This window comes from Peromyscus leucopus, chromosome 16_21 (assembly GCF_004664715.2).
Source record: "Peromyscus leucopus breed LL Stock chromosome 16_21, UCI_PerLeu_2.1, whole genome shotgun sequence".
NCBI classification, from domain to species: Eukaryota; Metazoa; Chordata; class Mammalia; order Rodentia; family Cricetidae; genus Peromyscus; species Peromyscus leucopus.
In genome coordinates, this window is record NC_051084.1 from 39,351,829 (window position 1) to 39,379,691 (window position 27,863).

Below are 27,863 nucleotides of genomic sequence, written 5' to 3' on the forward strand. Positions count from 1 at the left end.
GATTCAACATGTTGCACCCAGAATACATAATACATTAATAACTCCTGAAACACATTCTATAAATGAAGTGAGGATTCACTGACAGGTGCATGTGCTACACGAGGAAATGTTACCCACCCTTGTATAGACAGCACTCATTAAATGCTGGAATAGTTGGCTGAATTTCTATTTCTAATTCAGTAGATTAAAAACACAAGAGTGAGTGGTATAAAGATAGAAGAATTACGTTATGATAAAAATCAATCACAAAAATAGAGAATGCAGACCCTTTCCAGGTAATTTAAAATATCCGTTTCTTTCAAGTTACACATGATGGTCAAAATAGCAATGATGTCCTTCCATGTAGTGACACAGTATAAACGTTGGGACATGAGTATAGATGGTCAATGGGCCGAAATCAGGAGAATTTAGGAACACACTTAACTCTGAAGTAAACAGACAAACAGATGGTCTACAAGGACAGCATAGTCTAGTCATCATCAGAATCTGAATCGTATTTCTTTCCTCGGATAGTTTTCTTTTCCAGCTTTGTGAAGTTTGTCCCAAATTTCTTTTGGCTCTGAAATGGTGGCTCCATTAAATTTCCACTAAAAGTGAAACAAAGTTTAAGAGCATTTTATTTTTTATGATTAATACACTTGGGATGCTAGAGTGTAAAAAAGCATTAATATTAATGGTTAATAGTTTTACTCCTTATCTAATTATTAGATCAACATTTGAGTTTCTTGTTTATCATGATCATTATCATAAACATTTTTGAGGTGATGGAGATGGAGTCCTGGCCCTTTGCACGCTGGGCATTAACATTCCGAAGCAGGTAGGGAAAGTGTTTGAGATGCACTGACCCCGGGCTGACCCGTGCTAATGATGACAGGCAACACTGCTGTGGAGCTCTCAACGTGACCCTTGCTGGGTAGCACCCCAATGTTTACATTTCTACACACACTAGCAAAACCCATGGAAAGCACTATCGTCAGCCTGGAACTGGCATAAAACTTAAAAAACAAAACAAAACATTTGTTTTTAAACCTTTTCAATGATGCTAGAGAAATAAATGATGAGACAGTTTGAGTTTGTATCTGGGAGTATTCCTGGCATCCAGATGTTAGTTTTGGAACATCATTTGCTATGCAGGCATGGTGGCACATGCCTGTAATTCTAGTTGCCAGGAAGCTGAGGTAGAAGGTCTGCAAGTTTGAGGACCATTTGGGCTATATAGTGAGAGCCTGACCTAAATAAACAGTAAATAAATTAATCAATAAATGAAAAAAAGGAAGGAAAAACGATCATTTGCCACTGAAAGGAAGCAAGCAGAACTTCTTAGAAACACAACTAATTTTAGAGAGAATATATTATAAGCTTTCCTAGTGCATCTTGCATGGATCATAAAGGGAGTATTCAAAGGATAATGGAGTCTTACAGATGATAACCCACAGAATAAAACCATTCACAGCCCAGACTAATCACTAAATGGACAGGTAAATAAATGCAAGTGATACAAAAGTTCCTCACCAAATTACCGCCTGGCATGACAGAGCAGTGCTCAACCTCGTGCTGTACCACTGAACAGAGACAAACCATCAGAGGACGCACTGAGAGTGAGGGCACGGACATCCTCCTGGAGCAACTAGCCCTGATGTAAGACCTGTGTCTGATGCCGAGATGCACACATGAACCCAAACTGGGGAACACCTGAGACATTAACTAGCTTAGGCTTCTAAAAACTGTCAGCCTGGAAAATCAATTTAGAAACTGTTGCAGAAACTAAACGCAATAACTAAATGTGACACATTTTTCAAACATGGAGAACAATAAAAGGATGGTGGTACATTTGAGTAGGTTCTACAAACTACATCACTGCTACTTTAGTAACTGCACTGGGGGTATATAGGGAAATATCCTTATTCTTAGGAAATATACATTCAGAAATAAAGGAATATACTCAAATGGTTCTGAAAAAAAATTGCTATGTATCCAGCACATACATTTAAAATGTGGGACTATGGTAAAGACTATGTAATAATTCCTTCTGTTACTTTTCAAATTAATTAAAATTTGAAATCAAGTTGGGCATGTTGGATCCCACCTGTAATCCCAGCACTCGGGAGGCTGAGGCAAGAGAATTAACATTACTGGACCGTAGAGTAAGACCTTGTCTCAAAACACAAAACCAAAAGAAAACCAAGTTTGAAATAATTTCAAAATATAACGTTTTGTTGAACAAATGTTAATTTATGTTAATATTAACAAAAAGAAATGGAATTCTATAGTACAGGAATGATTTATCCATGTTTATCAGAGACTCAGAGAAGTGAGGGGAAGTAGGGCAGAGAAAAGGTGAGATTTTCTGCTTTGAAAGGCACAATTAGCCGGGCGTGGTGGCGCACGCCTTTAATCCTAGCACTTGGGAGGCAGAGGCAGGCGGATCTCTGTGAGTTCGAGGCCAGCCTGGGCTACCAAGTGAGCTCCAGGAAAGGCGCAAAGCTACACAGAGAAACCCTGTCTCGAAAAACCAAAAAAAAAAAAAAAAAAAAAGAAAGGCACAATTTTCCTTGCCTTTCTCTTTTTCTTTCTTACTCTTTTCCTTGTTTCTCAAAGCAAGAAGAGGCACAAAACACAGGTGGTATTTTCAATTTGAAAGGACAAAGCCATGCACCAAAAAAATGGAAGCTGGATTTTAGATGGTTTTACAAATAAGACCATTTTTTCAGTTATGTAAGCATAGAAACCTTTTGTATTTTCGGATTGTACACATGCCATATACATGTCCACAATAAAAGCCTATGGTTTTAACAGCACAGTGTTCAGGGCTAGGGATTACTATTGTGGTATGGTGGTGGGGCACACAGCTAGTATACGTGAGGCCCTGGGTTTCACCTCAGTACTGCACACGTGGAACTACGAAAGCGTAATGACCTCTGTAGCAGTGTGTTTTACATTCTAATTTCATCACAGAGAATCACTTCAGTCAGTCATGAATTGTAGGGGTAAGCTTAGGGTTTGGCTTAATGACAGAGGACATGCCTAGCATGTGCAGGCTCTAAGCTAAATCTCTAACACCATAAGAAACAAAAACACCCCCCACACACCCAAAGGCAATCTATTCTGGATTGTCACTTTGGGTTTCCAAAATTAGTTTCGGTAACATTTCTTAAGTTGAAAACTTCTAGGCTTCTTCCAAGCCTGAGTATTTAATCTATAAATTTGGTTTTGCTATAAGATCACATTGCTTTAAGCCTTAAGAAATGGGTGTTTTGTTGTTTTGTTTTGTTTTTTGCCGGGTGGTGGTGGCACAAGCCTTTAATCCCAGCACTAGGGAAGCAGAGGCCGGCTGGAGCAGATCTCTGTGAGTTCGAGGCCAACCTGGAAAGTGAGTGCCAGGACAGGCTCCAAAGCTACACAGAGAAACCTTGTCTCGAAAAACAAAAAGACAAAACAAAACAAAACAAAAAACCAAAACCAAAAACAAAAAAAAAAAAAGAAAGAAAGAAAAAGAAACAAGCTTTTCCCACACTGTCTACATCTTAGCCAAAAGAACTTAATTTCATAAAATAAACGTTATATACCGAATAAGTAAATAAATAAATAAACCTAAAAAACTACCAACTAGGCAGAGCTTCAAATAAGTCTATTTTTTGGTTTGTTTTTGCTAAAGGTTACCTGTAATTGATGACGTCAGAACAGCCAAGTCTCCATTCTAAAGTTTCCGTAGTGAAGTCATCTGTATTTCCTAGGTCGGTGAACCCAACAACATAATCTTGTGTCTTGCCGTCTCTCAGGAGTGCTAGTGTGGGGATGACTTTGATGCGCAGTCTCTCACAGAGGAATGGCGCCTTTTCCACATTCAGCTTCAAAAACTTGGTTTCAAGATGTTTTTTGGCCAGTATTGCCAAATGTCTGTCTAGTATTTTACACCTGTAAGTTAAGAGCAGAAAGGGAAAAGCTCAAGGAAGCGTCACTGTGCATCTCACTTTAGAGCTCTTCTGTCTGAGTCTCAATTTTATGAGTTGTCATATTTAGGATAAAAACAAAAAACTTAAGGTCTTGGTCCCCTTATGCATGAATGTTTCCTGGTGTCTTCATAAGAACAAAGAGGGACAGATCTGAAGCTGGCAAAAGTCACAAGAGGCAAAGATTCAGCTGGTGTCACATTTGGAATTTAGGATTAAAAACTGGAGTCACCAGAGCTGGACAGTGGTGGCTTACACTTTAATCCCAACACTTGGGAAGCAAGGTTGGCTGATCTTTGAGTTGGAGGCCAGCCTTGTCTACAGAGCGAATTCTAGGACAGCCAGAACTACACAGAGAAACACTGTCTAGAAAAACCAAAAACTGAAAAACAAACAAACAAACAACCCCACAAAACTGGAGTCACCAAGAACTCCATGACTCATGTAACTCTGTCAGGGAAGCTTATCCATTAAAGGTTATTAACACTCTTTACATATGGCTAGTGTGGCCCCTAAGATATATCAATGTGACTCTACTCCAACTCCCCAGTGCTAGAGGCTGAACCCAATCAACTGCACTGTCAGCTCTGTAGTGATTTTTACTAAACCATCTACTGAAGAGGAAGTGACATATTCTTTAAATTAAAATCTATTCTAATCAAACCAAGTTCCTAGTGGTTTTGAAACAGACCACCAATCTTTCAGAGTCTGTGGTTCTTTTTTTTTTTTTCCCCCGAGACAGGGTTTCTTCTGTGTAGCCTTGCGCCTTTCCTGGATCTCACTCTGTTACCAGGCTGGCCTCAAACTCACAAAGATCCGCCTGCCTCTGACTCCTGAGTGCTGGGATTAAAGGCGTGCGCCACCACCGCCCGGCGAGTCTGTGGTTCTTAAGCACAAAGTGTTCACTATAGTGGACTTTTATTTACTTATTTGGTTTTTTGAGACAGGGTTTCTCTGTGTGCCCTGGCTCTCCTGGAACTCCCTCTGTAGACCAGGTTAGCCTTGGACTCGGATTTGTCTGCCTCTGTCTCGTGAGTGCTGGGATTAAGGGCATGCACCTCGACAACCAGCTAATACTTGATTACTTTTAAAACATAGAGGTGAGTTAAAATTCTCTGGGGTGGAGCTGGGAAGTACATAGGTGATTCTTGAGTACCTAGGGTTGCTCCAGAACTAGTGTGGGCTCAGGAAGTTTCCTTTCCTGGCTGGGTCTTCAATAATATTTCAGAGCTAAGACAAGATGGTAGTGGTGACGCACACCTTTAATTCCAGTAATTGGAGGCAGAAGCAGGCAGATCTCTGAGTTTGAGGCCAGCCTAGTCTACACAGTGAGTTCCAGGACAGTCAGGACTACAGAGAGACCCTGTCTGAAAAACCGAAATAGCAAATAAGATTTTAGAGATAAAAAGGTAAGAGAACAATTAACAGGTTCTAAACAATGCTCTAAACAAATAGTAAATCTGTATGTAAGAAATCTTTACATAAATCTACCCTATATTTTAACTGTAAAAGGAACCTATTTATTTAGGCTTTTGGAGACAGGGTTTCTCTGTGTTGTTTTGGAGCCTGTCCTGGAACTCGCTCTGTAGACCAGGCTGACCTTGAACTCACAGAGATACGCCTGCCTTTGCCTCCCGAGTGCTGGGAACCTATTTTAATTAAGTCTATGCACACCATTTGTTATTAACATATTTTGTTGTTGTTTTGAGATAAGACCTTACTATGTAGACCAGGCTGGCCTCAAAATTGTGATCCTCCTTGTTTCAATCTTAAAGGCAATGAAATTACAAGTATAGACCACAATGCCTGGGATCAATCCATGTTGTGGAATATTAATTTTTGTTACATTTGTTTATGTTGTGGAACATTTGTTTAATGATGCAAAGATGGGTTGCATCCTTTTATGTTGCATTTGTTTAACTCTGTGAAGCTGTGTTACTGTGCCTGTCTAAAACACCTGATGCTCTAATAAAGAGCTGGACGGCCAACAGCAAGGCAGGAGAGAGAAATAGGCGGGGCTGGCAGTCAGAGAGAATAAGTAGGAGGAGAAGAACATTAGAGAAAGAAGCAAGAGAGATCAAGGCACAAGAAAAGAAGGGTCCAGCCACACAGCCAGCCATAGAATAACAGTGAAAGTAAGATATACAGAAGAAAAGGAAAAAGCCCAGAGGCAAAAAGTAGACAGGATAATTGAAGAAAAGCTGGCTAGAAATAAGCCAAGATAAGGCTGGATGTTTATAAGAAAATAAGCTTCTGTGTTAGGATTTGGGAACTGGGTGGTAGCCTCCCCCCAAAGAGTAAAGAGTAATAGAAAGAAAAACCAACTACAAACTCATTTTTAAAAATCTAGCACACCTAGCCTGGCGGTGGTGGTGCACGCCTTTATCTATCTATCTATCTATCTATCTATCTATCTATCTATCTATCTATTTATCTATCTATCTATTTTTTGGTTTTTCAAGACAGGGTTTCTCTGTGTAGCTTTGCACCTTTCCTGGAACTCGCTCTGTAGCCCAGGCTGGCCTTGAACTCAGAGATCCGCCTGGCTCTGCCTCCTGAGTGCTGGGATTAAAGGCATGCGCCACCACCGCCCGGATTAAACCACCAGTTCTTTTTTTTTTTTTTCCCCCTTTTCCAGAGCTGAGGACCAAACCCAGGGCCTTGCGCTTGCTAGGCAAGCGCTCTACCACTGAGCTACATCCCCAACCCCAAGTGCACGCCTTTAATCCCAGCACTCAGGAGGCAGAGCCAGGCAGATCTCTGTGAGTTCGAGGCCAGCCTGGGCTAGAGAGCAAGATCCAGGACAGGCTCCAAAACTACACAGAGAAACCCTGTCTCGAAAAACCACACCAAACCAAACCAACCAAACAAACAAAACAAAAACAAACAAAAATCTAGCACACCTTTAATTCCAGCACCTGGGAGGCAGAAGCAGGTGAATTTTTCTCTGAGTTCCTTGCCAGCCAGAGCTATTCAGCAAGATCCTGTCTTACAAAAAAATAAAATAGGCTAGGCGTTGGTGGCGCACGCCTTTAATCCCAGCACTCGGGAGGCAGAGCCAGGTGGATCTCTGTGAGTTCAAGGCCAGCCTGGTCTACAGAGTGAGCTCCAGGAAAGGCGCAAAGCTACACAGAGAAACCCTGTCTTGAAAAACCAAAAAAATAAAAAAATAAAAAAAAAATAAAATAAATAAAAAATAAAAATTCTGACATGCATGAAGCCCTGGGTTCACTCTCTAACACCACAAAACAAAACAAAAAAAAAAACGCCAACAAAAACCAAACAAATTAAAACCTCTACAAAACAACAAACAAAACATTCACAGAAAATACTTCCAAATCCAGAAGCAGGGCTACAAAGATAGCTCAGCAGTTAAGAGCACTGCCTGCTCTTTCAAAGGACCCAGGTTCTGTTGCTCTAAACATAAGATGGTTCACAACCATCCATGATTCTAGTTGCAGGGGATCTGATTTGGTCTTCTGATCTCTGGGCAACAGGCACACATATGTTGCAAACATATACATGCTGGTGAGACACATTTATACACATAGAGCAGAATAAATAAATCTAAAAACAAACTACAGAAGCAGCAGTAATGTACATAGTCTCAGGTTGAAAACATGGATTCAAATCTCTTCCATTATTTACTGTCTGAGTCACTTCATCTTTTTACACAAGAAAGAGAATTATAACCCACACCTCAAAGGCTACTATAAACATTATTTAAAAAAAAATGTACATTCATGGGTGTATCCATCTTATTATCTCCTAGGGACTTTGGGAGCTGCATACAAAAGTTAATGGAATGCTGTGAATTTTGGTTTTCCTTTCCCAGTCCTGCCGGGAGGTGAGCACTCCAGCTGTTCAGTTTCCCATCCATCAGCTACATTTACTTGGCCTCCACTGATGTGCCAGCATTTCTGCTCCAGAGCTAGTGACAGCAAACGCTCTGCTTGTACAAAGCCAACCATCCACAGAGAAAGCCATGACAAATGAGTGGACAGGCATCAATCCTATCTGCTGCTGTCAGTGACCGCCTTACCATAACTGCTGCAGCCTGGGACTTATGGAGAGTGTTCAATGCTCTTCTGCCATTCTAATGCTTCTCGATATCTGCTCTCCTTATCTCAGAGAATGAATCTAGGGCACTCAATCTCTGAAAGGTGTTAATAATGAACTGAGGCTAAGATAAAGGCCAGATGGGCTACAGTACAGAGAGAAAGTAGGGCTGAGATACACACAGTATGTGAGTCAAGTTACCTTGCATGTCCATCTAAGAAAGGCAGCATCAGAAAACTGCTATTATAATTCCAGTTATTATTCCAGTTATTATCAGCTTTCTCAATTCTTAAAAATTCTGAAATCTGGCTAGTTCTTCTTTTTTTTTTTTTTTTTGGACAGGATTTCTCTGTGTAGCTTTGGTGCCTGTCCTGGAACTCGCTTTGTAGCCCAGGCTGGCCTCGAACTCACAAAGATCTGCCTGGCTCTGCCTCCCTCCCGAGTGCTGGGATTAAAGGTGTGCGCCACCACCACTGCCCGCAAAATCTGGCTAATTCTTAAATTGTCAAGTTTTAAAGGTTGGCAACTAATCCCTTTTGAAGTGGGGGTTGGGGAAGGGACAAGGACAAAAACCAATACACATACAAATACACACAAAACTCCAAGATTGAGTCCTGTTTGAAAACATAACCTCTCGGGCTGGGAGTGTAGCTCAGCTGTAGAACAGCTGCACAGGATGTAAAAGTCCTTAGTTCACTCCTCCTCAAAAATATAACCTGGGGGTGCATGTGTGCTACTTCCCCTCTCTAAGGGATTCCTTAGATTCACAGATTGCAGTACCCTAAGGAAAATTACTTCTAACCACGCCTGGCAACTAAGGTTCTGATGAAGGCTCGGTCAAGTCACTCGCTATCTCCTTACCAAGAGAACAGAGTGAATGGATAAACACCAATTATGAAAGCTGCTGCCCTCCACTCCCAGCAACCCAATTACTGTTTTGGTAAGATGTCTTTAGAGTTACATAGTGGAAACACAGCTGAGGAGCAATAAACCATTCTCATAGGAATACTGACTTCAAGGATGGAAGCAAAGTTACCTGAACGTGGTGTCTCTGTAGAAATGGCAAACCACCTTTTCACTCTCCTTGACTTCTTGAAAGAAATCTCTCTCGCTGGCCAATTCTCTGTACTCCCCGTGTCCTTTAGAAAGCCATTCCTAAGTTCAAGAGAAGCATATGACCCAGTTGAAATGTTTTTTGGCGATACTTGGTATTTTAAGTGTCCTAATCACTATATTATTTTGTAAAGAAATCAATTCTATCCCACAGTGAAAAGCATTCCTTTCAGCAATTAACTTTTCTATGACTCTAGTGGCAGTCAATGCAAAACTGTTCTGTGGACATTATGACTGTTCTCCATAGCATGGGCTGAATTAAGATAATTTCCTGACAGTAATTTACTTGCTTCATTAGAAGTTTCACAGTAAGAATTTAGGTTTGAGAAACATAAAATGAAAATACCCACTTATCTTTCCTGTGTGTGCTCTCTTTAAACTACTAAAATCAGGACCATTTGATCCAAATTATTACAAAAGGGTTTTTCTGTTTGTTTTTTAAGGGTTTTTTGTTTGTTTATTTTTGTGATGTTAGGGACTGAACCCAGGACCAAGAGCACGCTAGGCAAGAGCTCTATCACTGAGACACACACACAGTTCTACACTTAAAAAAAAAAAATAATGTTCTGACAGGAAACTACAGAATGCTGAGAGTGGGAGAAATAGCCTTCTCCAGGGAAGAGCACACCAACTGGTATCCATACCAAATGGTCAGCCCTGAAAATGTACATATATAAAACATCATATAGACTGAGCAGACTATACTTAGAAATATGTATGTATATACATGCTGTGGATTATGCTCATTGTTAATAAAAAAATGACTGGCTGATAGCAGGGCAATAAAAGATTGGGCGAGACAGCCAGACACAGAGAGAATGCTGGGATGAAGAGGGGCAGTCAGGAGAGATGCAACAAGACGTGTAAAAAAATGAGGTAACAAGTAATGAGCCACATGGCACAGCATAAATACAAATATGGGTTAATTTAAGTGTAAGAGTCAGGTAGTAACAAGCCTGAGCTATCAGCTGAGCATTTATAATTCATAATCAGCCTCTGAGTCAGTTATGTGGGACCAAGCAGTCAGGAAAGGAAATGTCCACTTACATATACACACGTATAGATGTAACAACAAATGATAAAAACAGAGGCCATGAGTTTGAAAGGGAGCATATAGAATGGTTTGGAGGGAGGGAAGGAGGAAACGATGTAACTATATCATAATCTCAAAAATAAGAAATAATTAAAAAAGACAAACAAAATAAACCACCCCATGAAGTAAAGCCTGTCAGTTTGGGGGGACAGTGTGGTTATTGCAGTTCAGAAGCTTAGGAACCCACCTATCTGCTTCTGATAACAATCTCAAACAGGCAAGGATGTCTAGACTAGCCATCAGTGAGCAGAGTTCTTAGAGGGAGAGGTATTCTTCTACTTATGTGGTGTCCAGAACCAAGGAAAACCTTAGATATAAATAACTTTCACAGGCCAAGGCATGCGCCCCTATCAACCAAGCCTGAGAACTCTTTCAGCCCCTTCCATCTTTCCTGTGGCAAAAAGCTTGTCATCTCATCTAGACTCTCACTATGCCTTTCAGCCAGCTGGTTTAAAAAAAAAAAAGAAAAAAAGAAAGAAAAAAGAAACAACGAAGGCAAAAGTTTCAATACCCTTCCCACCATTTACTGATCTGGAATTTTAATGACTTTTCTGAGCCCGCATTTTCTCTTTTGTATGTGGGTACGATAAACCAGTCATCATCACTGAAAACCGACAAGACAGAACAGGGTGTGGTGGTGCACGCCTTCAATCCCAGCACTTCTGGAGGCAGAAGCAGGCCAGTCATGGCTGCACAGTGAGAGCCTGCCCACCGCCCCACACCCCCCAAAAAGACAAAACTTTAATAAAAATGCACACATGCTTTAACATTTAGAAACATCTTCTCACACAGAACCACTGTATGTCTTCAATTTTGATATGTGGACCCTAAGCTTGGTCTGAGAGAAGAGTTTTAATCTCTCTTTTGACATGTCAGCTCCTCAATTAAACGCTACATCTTGCCTAAGTCTTCCCTCAAGTTTTATTCCTGGGGAAATATTGAACAGTGACAGAGAGTTGAATGCAGAGCATCCTGAAAGTGAGGAGGGAAGGTCACGTGAGAGCACGCGTGCAGTCAGGAGCACAGTGTAAAGGCGAAGTCAGAGAGCAGGCGGGAAGGTTACTTGTTTCTGCTGCTGGGCCTTCCTGAGGGCCGCCAGTCTCTTTTCTTTGAGGAGTTCCAGCTCGTCTTCACCAATCTGATCCAGTTTCTGAATTTCAGAGTCCAAGTGGTTTTCCACGAGCTTAGCGGCCTGGAGGAACTGGTTCTCTAGGACTTCTGAGAACATGTCGATGGATCCATTCCCTTCCATTTTTCTAAACAGTCTTGCTGCTGGGAGGGTCACAAAAAAAACAAGCATTAAGTTTACACTTTGGGGGTTTTGTTGTTGTTGTTTCAAAGACAGGATCTTTGTAACAGGTCTCTAACACAGCAGATGCCCTGTTAGAGATACCATTCTGACCTCAGAACCCAGCATGTAGGCCCCAACACCTGCTAAAACCAGAAGAAACACCTAATCCATCAAAGACATGGTCCATAGTTCCAGGATCCAGGGAATTTCCTAATTGTACTAACCAGCTTTATGGCTTCTATAAAAATCTTTTTTTTTTTTTTTTAATGGATACTGCCATAAGGAGTTTCATTTCTACACTTCCTCAGAAATAGCCTAACAAAAACAGCTTTATTAGAGATAGGTTTATTTGCATGCAAGTCCAGGTTACAGTCCATCACTTCAAGGAAGTAAAGCAGGAACTTGAGACAGAAGACACTGCATCCAACCATGAGCAGAGAGAAATGAATACATGCATGTCTACCTGTGCTCAAGCCCCTCTCTATACTCTAGGATCCAGATTTAGGGAACAGAATGGTGATGCACGAATGGGCAGGCCTCCTTGCTTTAATTAAAGCAATCAAGACAATCCCCACTCCCCCAGCCATGCCCACAGACCAACCTGATCTAGCCAATCGGTCACTGACTCTTTCTCCTTAGGTGATTCTAGATTGTGTCGAGCTGACAGCTAAAACCAATCATCTCACAAACAAAACTAGCCTGCGCATGGTGGCTCATGACTGTAATCTCAGTTCTCAAAGGCAGAAGCATAGGGATCAGGGATTTGAGACCATCCTTGGATACACAGAAGAGCAGACACCAGACTGGGCTACATAAGATTATCTTTAAAAAAAAAATCTAAACAACCCTCTAAACCCCAATTGTCAGCGCCTTATAAATACTACACGATTGAAAAGAAGCTGTATTTCTATGATCTCTACTCCCGCAAGAGAAAGAATAAGATTAAGACTCTCCACTCGGGACTAAATGAAGGGATCCGAGACAAGCTCGTCAGAATCTGACATTATCTGGGCATAACATTCGCTTATTACTGGGGCTTTTACAGGATACTTTTACAGTTTAAATTCGGAGCTTCACGAGAACACAGGCGACAAGAGATGCGCTAGGTTAGGCGGGGATGGTCACTGCCTTTCGACCAGGGGTGTTGGGGTAAGGAAATAGCTTAGTGGTCCCCATAACTTTCTATTTATTGAGCCAGCTCGAATATTAATCATTCTTACGGATGAACTGAAGGGCTGACACCTATTTAACTCCCCTACAAACTCCTACCCGAAACCCTAACCCTATGTACCTGTCAGTGGATTCTCTGCCACGCCCTGAGCTCCAGGGGCAGGGGGAGGAGTTCCTGGGGAAGGATTTAGCACTACCTGGGGCGCATGCGCCTCAGCCTCAGTAGCCCACAGACAAGGCTGTCCCAACTGCGCCCTCCCCCCCGACCCCGCCCGACCCAGCCGGATGTGCGGCTGTGACACGTCCTTCAACACTGGAACGCGGGGCAGGGTCTGTCACAGCATCCTTTGCCGTACCTGGACTACTGGTGATGGCTACTAAGAGAGGAAGCTGCAGATCAAGAACACCGATCAGGTTCACGCAGGTTTCAGCCTCCTAGCAGTTGATCAGGGCGGCGAAGGTTGTCAATTCTTCCTTTTCATTGGTTAAAGGTCCTCTCGCGATACACCCGCGGAAGGGGCGGCTGGCGAGTGACGAAAGCCTCGCAGAGTGCGTCTCTCCTCTGCCACCCGGAACTACAAGGTTCCGGTCCTATGCTTGTGGGCTAACGACCGGAGGAGTGGGCGCTAAGGACGCTGGGAATTGTAGTTTTTCTTGCGCACAGACGTCAGCCCTATGTCAAAATGAGCCCGATCTTGTTCCTGAGCGACGGTGGGGCTTCATTTCCTTTGAGTTTAATAGTCTCTAAAGTCGAAGTGTAGCTTACAGTACACTGTCAATACGTAGCTCACACTAATAACATCGCCCCAAACTAGATGAGTGTTTTTTACTACTCCAGGTCTTCCTTAAACACATGAATTTTTAGAACTTGCTTATATGAAGATCCATATTAGGGGATTGGCTGCTGTACCCTTGTGTCTTTCCCCCTTAATAAATGTACACAGTGTTACTAAGTGTTATACATGAGTGTTCCTGATGGGGATCCATATATTTTTGTTCTGGGTGTATGTCCCTTGGGGACTCCGGAAGGCTCATCATGGACTCCTTGTGGTTCCGTACTGAATGAACTTCCTGCAGCTGAGGACAGGTAGGCGTGAGGGAATTTTTCCAGTACCACTCCCGAGTCGAATGCCAGTCCCGGGGAGCGTGGCTGACGTGAGAAACGAGCCGAGCCGCCCCATTGTCCTCCGCCTACGTTCTAGAACCCCGGAGCTGCGGGGCGCCGGGGGCGCGGCAGTCACTTGCGGCTAGGGGGCGCTCGGGTTCCCACCTGGCCGGCGGGTCAACTGGAGACGCTCTATCCGAAGCGCCGCTCTCGATGAGCCGCGCCCTGCGTCCCCACGCCGAGGCGGCGGGGCGATGCGCTTGCGTACTGAGGGCTCCCACCATATGTGCCCTGTCCCAGTGCGCGGGTCTGTGGCGAGCCGGGTGCGAGCGGCGGCGGCGGCGCGAGGCGGACAGAGTCGAGCGGGCATTGGAGTCAGCCGGGAGGCAGTGGGTGTTTGAGGCACCGAACCGAGAGGCCGGGTCCACGAACGCCGCTGACAAGCGATGGGGAAGAAACAGAAAAACAAGAGCGAAGACAGGTAGGGAGGGCAGCGGGACTCGGGCCGGGGGTCCGCCGGGAGTCGCGCGGGGCCCGGGGCCCTGGGGTGGGCGGGCCTCGGCGGGGCGCGTCCCCGCGGCTGGGGCTCGGGCCCTGGTCGGCCGCGGCTCCGGGGGGCTGTGGGGCTCGGCAGTCGTTTGAGCGTCCCGGGCGGTGGAGGGAGGGCCGGGCTCGGGCGCTGCTGCTGCTGCTGCCGCCCCAGGCCTACGGCCCAGGTGGGTGCGAGCCGGGCCCTGTGGGGTCGGGTGGGGCGGGCCGGAGCTGCTCTCTGGCTACCTCTGGCCCTGTGAACGCCTCCCGGAGCTGCTCGGGAACTTCGGAGTTGCGGAGAGGTAGCTCAGTGGCTCCCTCCTCATGTACGCCAACTTGGAAACACTTCTGGGGTTATTTAAAGTGCCGCCTGCACGGACTCCATGCTTTCTACTTTCCGCCCTGTCTTGTTTCTTGCCTTCCTAGCCACTTCCCTTAAGAAAGGAGGAGGGGAGGAAACCAGTCAGGGTCGCTTCTTTCTAACCTCTTAAAAAGCCTTTTCAGGGGAGGGAGTGTGTGTGTGTGTGTGGATGAGTTACTTAGGCGGAGATTTGGGGAGCAAGTCTTGTGTGTCACGTTTGATTAAGTTCGTTCACCCTTTTCAGTTGAGTTTACTTCCTAGGAGTCAGCCACCATCTGTTTGTTCCTTTCCATCCGTACGCAGTAGCCGTTCGTCTTAGTTTTAAAACGCCCGAGGTTTTAAACACTGAAAACAAAACCAAGTCTGTGGCAGTTCGTCGTGGTGGCTCACACAGACGTGGTTTTGAAATTAAAATTATTAACAGTAGTAAGTTAGAATGCTAAGTTTACCTCGCAGCTGGCTAGCTGACGAGTAGTATTAAAAGATGAACCTTGTATTTCGGTTTTAGGTCTGTCGGAAAAACGTAAACTGGTTTGGAGACTAGGATTCGGGTTTCTTGTGGCAAAGTTGGAGTTTGTGAAGAACAGACTATTACAGATTTAAGTACCGACGTTAATATGGACAGGATTCAGAGGCAGAGCCAGGCGGATCTCTGCGAGTTTGAGGCTAGCCTGGTTCACAGAGCGAGATCCAGGACAGGCACCAAAACTACACGGAGAAACCCTGTCTCGAAAAACAAAAAAAAAAAAACAAACAAACAAAGATTGACAGAGCAGAGGAAGCTGGAGAGCAGGGAAGCAGTGTTTCCTCTAGAATGCAGGCAGGTACTTCTCAAAGAGTTGCCTGAAAGTCATTATTAATCAGGTCGGGAGAAAAGAAAAAAAAAAAAATTCTGAGTGGTGTAGTGAAGCACAAATTTCTGAACTTTTGATAGGATTTTTGGATACATGAGTTCAATTTTTTTTCCTGAGAAAATTTTTGAGTTCTGTCTATGTGTTAAAGCCTCACATGGCCTTTACCTGTAAGCAAATGTTATCATCTTGTGGCCAGTTCTGTATTAACTCATTGGTTGGATACTCTGAACTAAATCTAAGAGGCCCTTCCTTTGCAAACCCTTCAGGTGTATCTGAAAGATAAACACTAGGGCTGGGGCACCACAGAAATGTAACAGACTACAACCACAGCCGGTTAGCACTAAGGAATAGGAGCTGCTTGCTTTCTTTCTTGCTTTCTTCCTTTCTTTCTCTCTTTCTTTCGGTTTTTTTTTTTTTTTTTTTTTTTTGATTTTCCAGACAGGGTTTCTCTGTGTAGCTTTGCGCCTTTCCTGGAACTCGCTTTGGAGACCAGGCTGGCCTCGAACTCACAGAGATCCACCTGGCTCTGCCTCCCGAGTGCTGGGATTAAAGGCGTGCGCCACCACCGCTCGGCTCTTTCGGTTTTTTGAGAAAGAGTTTTCTCAGTGTAGCTTTGGCGCCTTTCCTGGAACTCACTCCGTAGCTCTGGCCTCGAACTCACAGAGATCCGCCTGCCTCTGCTTCCCGAGTGCTGTGATTAAAAGCTTAAGCCACCACTGCCCGGCTAGGTGCTGGTTCCTTATCAATATTCAGCTAGTTTCTACCCCCGCCCCCCAGCCTCTTCTAAGGTGTTAAACGGTGACTCACATAGCTTTGTCTGGCCTCCAACTCTGTGTGGCCAAGGGCTACCTTGGACCTTCAGATTGTCCTTCACTTCTTAAGCTCTGGAATTGTGGGGATGGGCTATCTCCTAGGACTGGTTTCTTGGTGGTGGTGGTGGTGGTTGTTTTTTAAAGAAAAAAAAAATCCTTTTCAATTTGTTTGGTTCAGGAGTATACAAGCTTAGATTTAAAAATACAAATTTATATTATTCAATCCCAATTTTTACTTTCTAGGCTCTCTAGTGATAGAGAAAAGCCATCGGGATGGGAGATACTAATTTTTGTCTGTGGTTTTAGTGAAGATTGGTTGCTACTGATTTCCACAGGTAGTGTCAAGAGCCTGTTGTCAAATGGTTAGTTTGTTAGTAAACAAATAGTGGCGCTGGGTCTCCTCCTCTTCCAGTGGTCTGTGCCTCACTTTTGGCTCCTCTTGAAGGGAAATGATAGCAGTGTAGTTTCAAAACTTTCATTTCCCTGTTCCACTGTGGAGCTCCAGTGTGGAGGAGCTCCAGTGTGGAGGAGTTCCAGTGTGGAGGAGCTCCAGTGTGGAGTTCCAGTGTGGAGGAGTTCCAGTGTGGAGGAGCTCCAGTGTGGAGTTCCAGTGTGGAGGAGTTCCAGTGTGGAGGAGCTCCAGTGTGGAGTTCCAGTGTGGAGGAGTTCCAGTGTGGAGTTCACGTTGCATGTTCTGCCGCTTTACCCAGCGCTTTGCTTAGGTGCCCTCAGCTTGTACTAAGAAATCTGGTGCTTTGCTCTTATGACTAGAATTGCTTGGCTTTTAAAAGGCTTTTATATCTTATATGAGGTGTTAGGGTTGGGGAAGGCAGTTCCACAGCTTCCTGAGTTTTCCTTTTATAAGATGAGCTATATCTGATCTTAGGTTCTTCTTGAGGACTCCTGGTTTAGAGTTCGTCATCACATCCGAGGCTTCTCAAAGGCTCTGCTAAGCCAGTCTGTTTCTGTCCAGGTAGAAGTAGGTGAGAAGTGAGCAGCAGCTGGATAGATTACTTGATTGTTCCTGTCCATGGCCTTATCTTGAATCCTTATTTTAACTTTTTAGCCATTCAGTATTGGGTTTCAATCTTATTTATCTGATTTTTACATGTATGACATATGTTTGATTAGATTAGCAGCTGAGATTGTTAGACTATCTGTATCTTTGAATTCTGGAATTCTATTTGGGCTTGTATAATTCTGAGAATGAGCTTTCCCAGAAAGTGCTTAGCAAGTTTCTTTGGTTCTTTTTTATTGACTGAGGAAATGTGATGAGACAAAAGGTAGGATTTTGTATTTACAATGAAACAAAAGATGAGGCAGTATTTCCATTTATTCCTGTAACCTCCCCTGTCACCCAGTGTTCATGGTAGTGTATAGGATCGTGCATTTTTTAGTGATAGTCTGTTATTTCTGTTACAGTACAGTGGATGGTCTCTCACTGATTATATGTAAAGGGAAGCAAGGATCCAGATTATCTGCTTTTTAAAAAAACACACAACAAAACAGTTCTTCATCCCCCGCCCCCCATCTATTTAAAGGTAGTAACTAAGTATTGTAGATTTTTTTCAGTTTAAAAGGAATCTTATCTGTTTACCTTGATTAATGGGATAAAAGCAATCTCTTCTCAAGCCTCCTAGATACAACCCTCTCCCAAATACAGAGAGAAAGGAAAAAAAAATTTTTTCTTTCATTTATCTGAAATCATCTATCATGGAAGTCAGGATGTTATCTAATAAATAGGCATTTGGGAGCCGGCATGTTAAAAAGCCATCCTTTGCTTTTAACTACCAATGTTGCTCTGTAATTATGGACAAATTCCTCCCTTGTGGGTGTTATGCCTATCATATACAGTGCCTAACCTTAGATGATGCTTTAGTGCCTGGTATTCATCCAGCCAGGTATAATCAGGTTAACAGGATGTGTGTAATATAGGAAGTGTGATTTGTGGGGCTGGAGAGATGGCTCAGTGGTTAAGAAGAGCCCAGTGAAGCCTGCCGGTTGTGGCGCACACCTTTAATCTCAGCACTCCAGGCCAAATCTTTGAGTTGGAGATCAGCCTGGTCTATAGAGCGAGTTCCAGGACAGCCAGAGTTACCCAGAAAAAGAACAAGGGGGTGCTGGAGAGATGGCTCAGTGGTTAAGAGCACTGACGGGTCTTCCAGAGGTCCTGAGTTCAATTCCCAGCAACCACATGGTGGCTCACAACCACTTGTAATGAGATCTGGCTCCCTCTTCTGGCCTGCAAGGGGCACATGCAGGCAGAATACTGTATACATAATAAATAAATCTTTAAACAAAATAAAAAAGAACAAGGGGGCGGGGTAGCATAGTGTTCTGGCAGACAGCCTGAGTTCAGTTCCCAGCACCCATAACAGGTGACTCACACTCACTACCTTTAACTCCAGCTTGCTGGAATCAGATCCTTCCTCTTCTGATCTCCTGAGGCACTGTACTTCACTCCACTCATGGGTAAACACCCCCCCCCCCCATCTACATAAAACTAAAAGTAAAGCAGAAAATGTGAACTATTTAAGGAATTTGTTCCAGAAAGATCTGTGATTGTGGGGCATTATTAGTACAAAGCCTTCCCTAAAAGAAGTTGAGCATCTTTAATTGGAGAAGCCTGAAATCCCAAGTACTTCAAAAATCCAAAAAGTTTTCAGTACCAGCATACTACAAGTAGAAAGTTCCACACTTGATCTCATGTAATGTGTTAGTTGAAGTGAGGGTGTGCCCAAAACAGTGTATAAACTTGCCTTCATACTGGTGCTTTTAAGATATATATGAAACATAAGTGACTTAGTGTTTTAGATTTGTGTGCATCCCCTTTTGTGTGTATTCAGATACTGTAAAATCTGAAATCTAAAATTTTTCTGGTTCCTACCCTTTGGATAAGGAGAAAATTTGTAGCTCCCATATTATGATTCACCAATCCATTTTTGCATATATTTGAACTGTTTTTTTTTTTTTTAAAAAAAAATTTATATATGTTTAGAAGGTAATAAAAAGGAAAGAATGCATAATCTAATAATTTTCTTGGTTTAGCTTTTTAAAATTTTGTTTATTTATTTATGGGTGCATGAGTGAGAATGTGCACCTCAGAGGCCAAAAATAGTGCAATGGGTCTGCTAACGTTGGAGTTAGAGGTGCTGCCTGACATTGGTGCTAGGAATCATCTCTAACCCTCTGTCAGAGCAGCCTACCTCTCCAGACTCTCAAGTGATATGCAAATGATTTAACTTGTGCCTTGCAGCAGATAGGTTCTGTTAAGAGATTACAGCAAAAATGGCTGGCATGGTGGTATACACCTTTAATCCTAAGATTCCAGAAGCAGAGGCAGAGGCAGACTGATCTCTCTAAGTTAGAGAGCAGCTTGGTCTACATAGCAGATTCCAGGCCAGTCAGAACTACTTAGTGAGACCCTGTCTAAAAAAACAAAAATAGTAAATAAAAATAATAAAAAAAGGATTATAGTTAAAATAAATAAATAAAAAACTGGCCTGGTGGTGGTGGCTCACGCCTTTAAATCCCAGCACTCGAGAGGCAGAGCAGGTGAATCTTTGTGAGATTGAGGCCAGCCTGTGAGTTCCAGGACAGGCTCCAAAAGTTACACAGAGAAACCCTGTCTCGAAAAACCAAACAAACAAACAAACAAAAAACAAACAAACAAAAAAAACCAAACTGGATTTTATTAAGCAGTGTCTATTGAAATGATCACTTACACTACTTGCCTTAGAAGTTACCACAGTATAATTTTTTTTTTAATTTTATTTATTTTATTTTACAATACCATTCAGTTCTACATATCAGCCACGGGTTCCCCTATTCTCCCCACTCCCACCCCCTTCTCTTACCCCCAGCCCACCCCCCCATTCCCACCTCCTCCAGGGCAAATCCTCCCCCGAGGACTGAGATCAACCTGATAGACTCAGTCCAGGCAGGTCCAGTCCCTTCCTCCCAGACTGAGCCAAGTGTCCCTGCATAAGCTCCAGGTTTCAAACAGCCAACTCATGCAATGAGCACAGGACTTGGTCCCACTGCCTAGTTGCCTCCCAAACTGATCAAGCCAATCAACTGTTACACCTATTCTGAGGGCCTGATCCAGCTGGGGGCCCCTCAGCCTTTGGTTCATAGTTTATGTGTTTCCATTCATTTGGCTATTTTTTTTCAATAATTGAGTAAAACCGAAATTTATTATAAGCCACAGTCGTCCTGGGGACCTCCATGCTATATATATATATAGCCTTCATGGTTCTATGGGTTGTGGTCTGATTGTTCTTTATTTTATATCTAGAATCCACTTATGAGTGAGTACATACCATGACTGTCTTTCTGGGTTTGGGTTACCTCACTCAGGATGATTTTTTTCTAGTTCCATCCATTTGCCTGCAAATTTCATGCTTTCATTGTTTTTCTCTGCTGAGTAGTACTCCATTGTGTATATGTACCACATTTTTTTCATCCATTCTTCCATTGACGGGCATCTAGGTTGTTTCCAGGTTCTGGCTATTACAAATAGTGTTGCTATGAACATAGCTGAGCATGTATCTTTATGGTATGAATCAGCATTCCTTGGGTATATGCCCAAGAGTGGGATGGCTGGGTCTTGAGGTAGTTCGATTCCTAATTTTCTGAGAAACCGCCATACTGATTTCCACAGTGGTTGTACAAGTTTACATTCCCACCAACAGTGGAGGAGTGTTCCCTTTGCTCCACATCCTCTTCAACATTGACTGTCATTGGTGTTTTTGATTGTAGCATTCTGACAGGTGTAAGGTGGTATCTCAGAGTCGTTTTGATTTGCATTTCTCTGATGATTAAGGATGTTGAGCATTTCTTTAAATGTCTTTCAGCCATTTGTATTTCTTGTTTTGTGAATTCTCTGTTTAGCTCTTTAGCCCATTTTTTAATTGGACTGTTCAGTATTTTGATGTCTAGTTTCTTGAGTTCTTTATATATTGTGGAGATCAATCCTCTGTCAGATGTGGGGTTGGTGAAGATCTTTTCCCATTCTGTTGGCTGTCTTTTTGTCTTATTGACTGTGTATTTTGCCCTGCAAAAGCTTCTCAGTTTCGAGAGGTCCCATTTATTAATTGTTGTGCTCAGGGTCACCACAGTATAATTTTAATAATTAGTACACTCAATGCAGAACCTATGGTGTAACTAGTTTGTGGATCTGGGAGGAAGATAAGTGACTATAAGAGTTATACCATTTATTACCCTCCTTTTGTTGTGCTGGGGCCTGAGCCTAGGACCTGACCATGCTAAGTAAATGCTCTACCACTGACCCATCCTTTGTTCTGTTTTCTTGATAATATCCCTCGTAACACTGAAGTTTCATGTGTTTTTTGTCTTTTGTTTTGTTTTGTTTTTGTGTGGTGATATTGTGTTCCCCAAAATATTGTGCACCCTAATAAACTTATGTAGAGTCAGAGAACAGAACAGCCACTAGATATAGAGGCCAGAAAATGGTGGCATATATGCCTTTAATCCTAGCATTCCAGAGGCAGAGATCCGTGTGGATCTCTGTGAGTTCAAAGTCATACTGGAAACAGCCAGGCATGATAATTCACGCCTTGAATCTCAGGAAGTGATGACAGGAAGCAGAAAGGTATATAAGGCCTGAGGACCAGGAACTAGAGCCTGGTTAAGCTTTTAGGCTTTTGAGCAACAGTTCAGCTGAGACCCATTCAGATGAGGACAGAGAGGCTTCCAGTCTGAGGAAACAGGATTAGCCGAGGAATTGGCAAGGAGAGGAAGCCGTAGCTTGTTCTGCTTCTCTGATCTCCCAGCATTCACCCCAATATCTGGCTCTGGGTTTGTTTTTATTAATAAGACCATTTAAGATTCGTGCTACAGTTGGTTTAAGTTTGTCACTTGGTAAATAAAGTTGGATTAAAAAAGAATTTTGAGATTGTGTCTCTTTTATTGTTAGTTTGTTTTGAGAAGGATCTTACTATGTAGGGCTAGCCAAGTACTAACTATAGCTCAGGCTTGACTCTAATTTTCAGGAGTCTTCCTGCCTCAGCCTGTTGGGTGTTGGGATTATAGATCTCTATCACCACATCCAGTAGATAATGTGTAACTTTAGAGCTTTGAGTCACTTAACATTGCTGTGATTGATGATGTGAAGTCATAATTCCTTTACATTTTGACCATACTGCATATGCAACTGTGGTCCTTTTAGAGTACAATGGAACAGAATTCTTTTTATCTCAAGGGCTTTTAGTGTGGTACTAGTGCTTGTGTTTATGAATATCACTAGTATAAACTATAGTGCTGCCAGTCATAAAAAGTAGAGCATGTACAGTTCTGTATGTGTATCTGTATATAATCTGTATAACATTGCATGATAAATGCTTGCTACTGGCTTATGTATTTATGTATTATAAGTTTTACTACTTAACATGTATTCTTCACCCCTGTCTAGACCATTTACCTTTTATTAAGGTTGGATGCTCCTTTCCTTAAAAGGCATTTGTTAGAACTGAATTTAGAAATCTAGGCATATATAGATGAATTTTGTTGTTCTTTTAGAACTTCAGTTTGCTCTCCTGTAAAAGTAATTATGTTAAATGATCTCCTCTTTTAGACTGTTAACAGCCAACAAAAGTTGTAAAATGAAATATTGGGATTCTGTTACCTTCTTAAGCTCTAGAAATTGAGTCAAAAGTATCAGACCAATGTTTGTTCTTGTGGCTCAGAAGGATTTTTTATTTTTAGCGCTGGAGAATGAGCCCTAGGCCTTGCACTGGCTAGGTAAGTGTGCTACCACTGAGCTACATCCCTAGCTCACAACTCACAACTTTTCAAAGAAATAAAAATGTAGTATTCTGTTGTAAAAAAAATAAAAAATAAAAATAAGTGCAAAGAAAGTGGAGTAAAGGGTGTAATGAACTCTCTGTCCAGGGTCTCATTCTTTATCTCTGGCTGTACTTGCACTCACAGCAGTCTTCCTGCCTCAGCTTCCCTAATGCTGGAACCACAGTTGTGAGCCACCACAGCCGATTGCTTTTAAAATGCTTTCCTGTATAACACTGTCCACTCACCCTATCCAGTACAATGACCACAGGTTCTCTAAACTCTGACACCCATTCCATATTCACAATTTCCAGTTCAGCTTGAGAAGAGCTTTTCATAGTTGGTTTGTTTAAACATGTAAATGAATCTATACTGTGTTCCTGTGTAGCATATAACTTTTACTGGAATTATAGGCAACTGACTAAAATTACTGGTATTTTTTGCTGTGTGAATCTTTTCTTTAGTTTCTGAACTCGAGATTTTTTTTTAAAGCTTGCTTACCTCAGCCTGTTATAATGGAGGAAATAGTTAAAGAAGCTTCTCAGTGTCAATTGTACACTGCACTGTTTAACACAATGCAAACTGTGCTTCTATGTGCAAACCTATAAGCTCACTAGTCAGAACGATGAAGAAACTATATTCATTTCTCCAAGTGGTATGAAATATGTAATCAATTTTATGGATATGTTAGAGATGAAATTCATTTAGCATAGAAGTATCAGTCTTAAATGTGTAGTCTGTAGCATTTAATATATTAACCAGGGTTGTGTAGTCATCTTCAGTGTAGATCCAAAACAGTAATCCTGAAAAGAGATCCTCTGCCCAATACACAGACATTCTCCTCTCCATGGATTTCTGTCTTTTGATTATTTATTCCAGATATTTCAGATTCATGGAATCATACCATGTAGTGTGGCCTTTTGTTCTCAGTTTTTTTACTTAGTGTAGTATTTTGGATTTTGGGTCATCCAGGTTGTAGATTGCATCAGTGCCTCATTTATGGCTGAATAATATTCCATTGTTCTGTATGTGTGTATATATATATATATATATATATATATATATATATATATATATATATATATATTGTCCATTGGTGGGCATTCTTTTTGTTAATGTACATAATATAGCTATGAACATTCATTTATAGATGCTTGCCTGAACACCTCTTTTCAGGTTGAATATGTATCCAAGGCATGAGCTTGATAAGTTACAATAATAATAATTCTTTGAGTCTCCAATTGTTTTCTAAGCACCTGTACCACATCAGCTCCAGTTTCTTAAAATACTTGCCAACAGCTTTGTATCCTTCCTCCTCTCTTTCTTAAATAGCCAGCTTAGTGGCTGTGTGTAGTGGTGGCATTGTGTTTGGTTGATTAATTTTGGTTTTTATTTGTGACAGGGTATAGCTCAGAATGCCTTGAGACTCCAGGTTTTCTTGCCTCAGCTTCCTGAATGCTGGGATTACAGGTGTTCATCACTGTGCCCAGCTTCCACTGTGGATTTTATGTTTGATTGTTATTCTCTAGTTACCCTGTGTTGGCCATATTAGTTCTTTGGACACAAATCTCTGGGAATGCTTTATCCAGTTCTCAGTAAGCTGTCTTTTTTTTTTTTTTTTAATTGTCAAATTGTAAGAATTCTTAATATAATTGGGATAATAAAATCATCTGTGCTTAGTTTCATTTATACTCTTGTGTGTGTTTTTTGTCATATACATTATCATGTATGTAGATTTGTATATCTATTACCACAGTTAAGATAAAGAGAGCATCACTGATGGGATTGGTTATATTCTCCATGTATTACAGCATCCATCTCCTCCTGCATACCCCACCCATGCCTGTTCATAACCTCTGCTAACCACAGATCTGTTTTATATTTCTAAAATTTTGTTCTTTAAAGAATGTTGTATAAATGGAGCAATGGATGGATTTAATTTTGGTGTAGTAGAGTTGTTTCTTTCCACTCATCCTGATTGTTTTGAGTTTCATCTAACTTGTTGCATGTATCAATAGTTTGTTTTATTTTGTTGCTGACTATTATTTCATATAATGTTAACGAACTATGGTTTGTTTAACCCTTCACCTACTAAAGGACATATACATTATTTGCATTTTTTCACTGTTAAGAAAAATTTATATTTACCATATAAATTTGTCTACAAGTTTCTCTGTAAACATAAGCTTTAATTACTTAGTGGTTCTTATGTAAGCCTATATTTGTCAAGTTTGTGTTGTTTTAAACGCACACAAAGACACACATACACAGACACACACAGACACAGACACACACACACACACACACACACACACACACACACACACAAAATGGGTGGACTTTTTTTGAGAGTGGCCATGGCATTCTGCCAGCTGTGCCTGAACTGTCCAGTTCTTTCTATTCTTACCAGCATTGTTATCACTTTGGGAGTGCAACATTCTGATTGGTATACATGGGTTTAACTTTCACTTCCTAAATGACTTGTAGAGTGCCTTTAATTTGGCGCCTGCATATTCTCTTAAATAGAATGTCTCTTTATACCTTTTGCTTTTTATACCTTTCTAATTGGATTATTTGGGGTTTTGTTGTTGAGTTTTGAAGGTTTTTGAAACTTGTTCTAGAATTAGCCTTTTTTTTTTTAAGATTATGTACTTTGCACACACACACACACACTCCCTCAGCTCGTTTTCTTCATTCTTTTATGGATGGTCTTTCCAACTGCAGAAGTTTTTAATTTTGATGAGTTTTAACTTTTTCCCTGTCTTTTCCTCAGAGGTTCTGTTTTTTAAATTCACAGAGCCTGAGACTGCAGTTATATTTGAGGGTGTCCATTTGCACCAGCTCATTTGTGGGGAAGGTGAGCTTCACTTTAAATGGCTTTGTACCTTGTACAAAGAGGGTAGCCATACTTCTATGGAGAGCATTTTTGTTTTTTCTCTTCTGTTCCAGTGATCTGTGTTTTATCAGTATACCAGTGTAGTTTTGGTTATTTTAGCTACATTGTAAGCCCTGAAATTTGGTAAAATGATGCCTCCCACTTTACAAATAAGAAAAAAAAATGTTTTCTTAGCTTTTCTAAGTCCTTTGCCTTCACATATAAATTTTTTAGTTGTCTGTACTAGCTGTGTCTTAAAAATCTTGCTGGAGTTTTCCTTAACTCTGTATATAGTTTTGGAGAGAATTTTCTTAGTGTTGTTGAGTCTTCTATCAATGAATATGATTCCTCTATTTAATCTCTCTTTGTATTTCTTTCGTCAGCATTTTATAGTTTTTAACATACTAGTTATGTGCACATTTTGTTAAATTTAATATTTTCATTTGCTTTGGAGTAGATATAAATGCATGGTGGCTTTCCTTTCTTCAGGTAAATTTTTTTTTTCTCAAGACAGGGTTTTCCTGTGTTGTTTTGGTTCTTGTCCTGGATCTCTCTCTGTAGACCAGGCTGGCCTCGAACTCACAGAGATCTGCCTGACTCTGCCTCCCAAGTGCTGGGATTAAAAGCATGTACCACCACTGCCTGGCTGGGTAAATTTTTAAAAGTTAACTTTTAGTGTGCTGAAGAGATGGCTCAGGAGTAAAGAGGGTAATTGCTCTTCCAGAAGACCTAAATTCAGCTCCCAGCACTAATTTTGAGCATCTTCTAACTACCTATAACTCCAGCTCCAAGGGATCTAGTGCCCTCTTTTGGTCTCTGTGAGCACTTACATACCTGCACATACCTTCATACAGACAAACACTTATACAGATAATTAAAAATAAAAATCTTAAAATAACTTTAGAATTAGAGAAAATTGGTAATGATAGTGCAGAATCTCTGTATATTCAATACTGACTTTTCCCCATGTAGTACATCTCTTTTGCTGTTGATAAAACACCATGACCAAGGCAGCTTACAAAAGAAAACATCTTAATTGGGCTTATGGTGTCAGAGGGTTAGAGTCCCTGATAGTGAAGCAAACTCATGGCAGCTAAAACAACTGAGAGCTCACAGGAGGCAGAGAACCCTCAAAGCCTGTGCCCACTGACACACCTCCTCCAATAAGGTCTAATCTTTCCCAAACAGTTCCACTAACTAGGGACCAAGTCTTCAAAGATGTGAGCCTGGGGGGGGAGGCATTATTCAAACTACCATGCCCTATTAACATAGCAGCATGATGTTCTTCTTACAATTAAGAAACTAGTATGAATTAACTGTAGTGCTGAATTTGTTTAGATTTCTTTTGATTTTACTGGCTGTATTAAATCTGTACCACATGTTTTGTGGTAAATTTTTCTTTAGGCTCATTTTATCTGTGGTAGTTCATCATACTTCATTATCTCGTTGATGTTGGTAATTTGACCAAGCTGGGATCTGTCAGGGTTCTACTCTGTGAAGTTCTATTCTTTCCATATTTAGTCTGTGGAAGGAAGTCATTGTGCATGGCCCACAGTATTAGGAGTGGGAAAGTATGTTCTCCAACCTGGATTGTGGAGTTTTATGTAGTTTATTTAGTCTTTATTTCTTGCTCATTCACCCATTTGTTTATCTCTTAGCATGAACTAGTGGCTATTTTATAACTTTGTCTTGTAAGTCAGATTTCTTTGCTGTTTTGTAGTCCTAAGGATCAAATCTAAGATCTCACAGGTGTAGGCAAGAATGCTAGCAACCACTGAGCTATTCTACCAGCCCTTGGCTTATAATTTAATACCGTGTTTAATTTGATACATCAGTTAATTTACT

General features: G+C 41.6%; 2 protein-coding genes across 3 annotated transcripts in view; one reads left to right on the plus strand and one right to left on the minus strand.

The window, feature by feature from the left end:
- Positions 1 to 208: 208 nt before the first annotated feature.
- Positions 209 to 13,354, minus strand: Txndc9 (thioredoxin domain containing 9). Of its 2 annotated transcripts, none has more exons than XM_028865726.2 (5): positions 13,033 to 13,354; positions 11,279 to 11,487; positions 9,046 to 9,164; positions 3,661 to 3,915; positions 209 to 587 (listed from the first exon to the last, which is right to left on the minus strand). In XM_028865726.2, the coding sequence occupies exons 2-5, from the start codon at positions 11,465 to 11,467 to the stop codon at positions 470 to 472; spliced, it is 681 nt and encodes a 226-aa protein (XP_028721559.1). In that variant the 5' UTR covers positions 11,468 to 11,487; positions 13,033 to 13,354; the 3' UTR covers positions 209 to 469. The 2 variants fall into 2 exon arrangements, with proteins under 2 accessions (XP_028721559.1, XP_028721560.1); XM_028865727.2 differs by having other exon boundaries at positions 11,279 to 11,484; positions 13,033 to 13,200.
- A 553-nt stretch (positions 13,355 to 13,907) lies between these two features.
- Eif5b (eukaryotic translation initiation factor 5B) overlaps positions 13,908 to 27,863 on the plus strand; it is a 53,240-nt gene continuing 39,284 nt past the window's right edge. Inside the window, exon 1 of the mRNA XM_028865741.2 lies at positions 13,908 to 14,262. Coding sequence (XP_028721574.1) covers positions 14,228 to 14,262 — 35 coding nt within the window. The 5' untranslated portion in view covers positions 13,908 to 14,227. The remainder of the gene's footprint in view (positions 14,263 to 27,863) is intronic.

Bases quoted from the DNA above. Each gene is read 5' to 3' on its own strand.
- Txndc9 (XM_028865726.2), bottom strand. From the start codon at position 11,467: ATGGAAGGGAATGGATCCATCGACATGTTCTCAGAAGTCCTAGAGAAC. The intron at 9,165-11,278 runs GTAACCTTCCCG...TCTTGAACTTAG, and splicing joins AGGCCCAGCAGCAGAAACAA to GAATGGCTTTCTAAAGGACA. The intron at 588-3,660 runs GTAACCTTTAGC...TTTCACTTTTAG, and splicing joins TCTGACGTCATCAATTACAG to TGGAAATTTAATGGAGCCAC.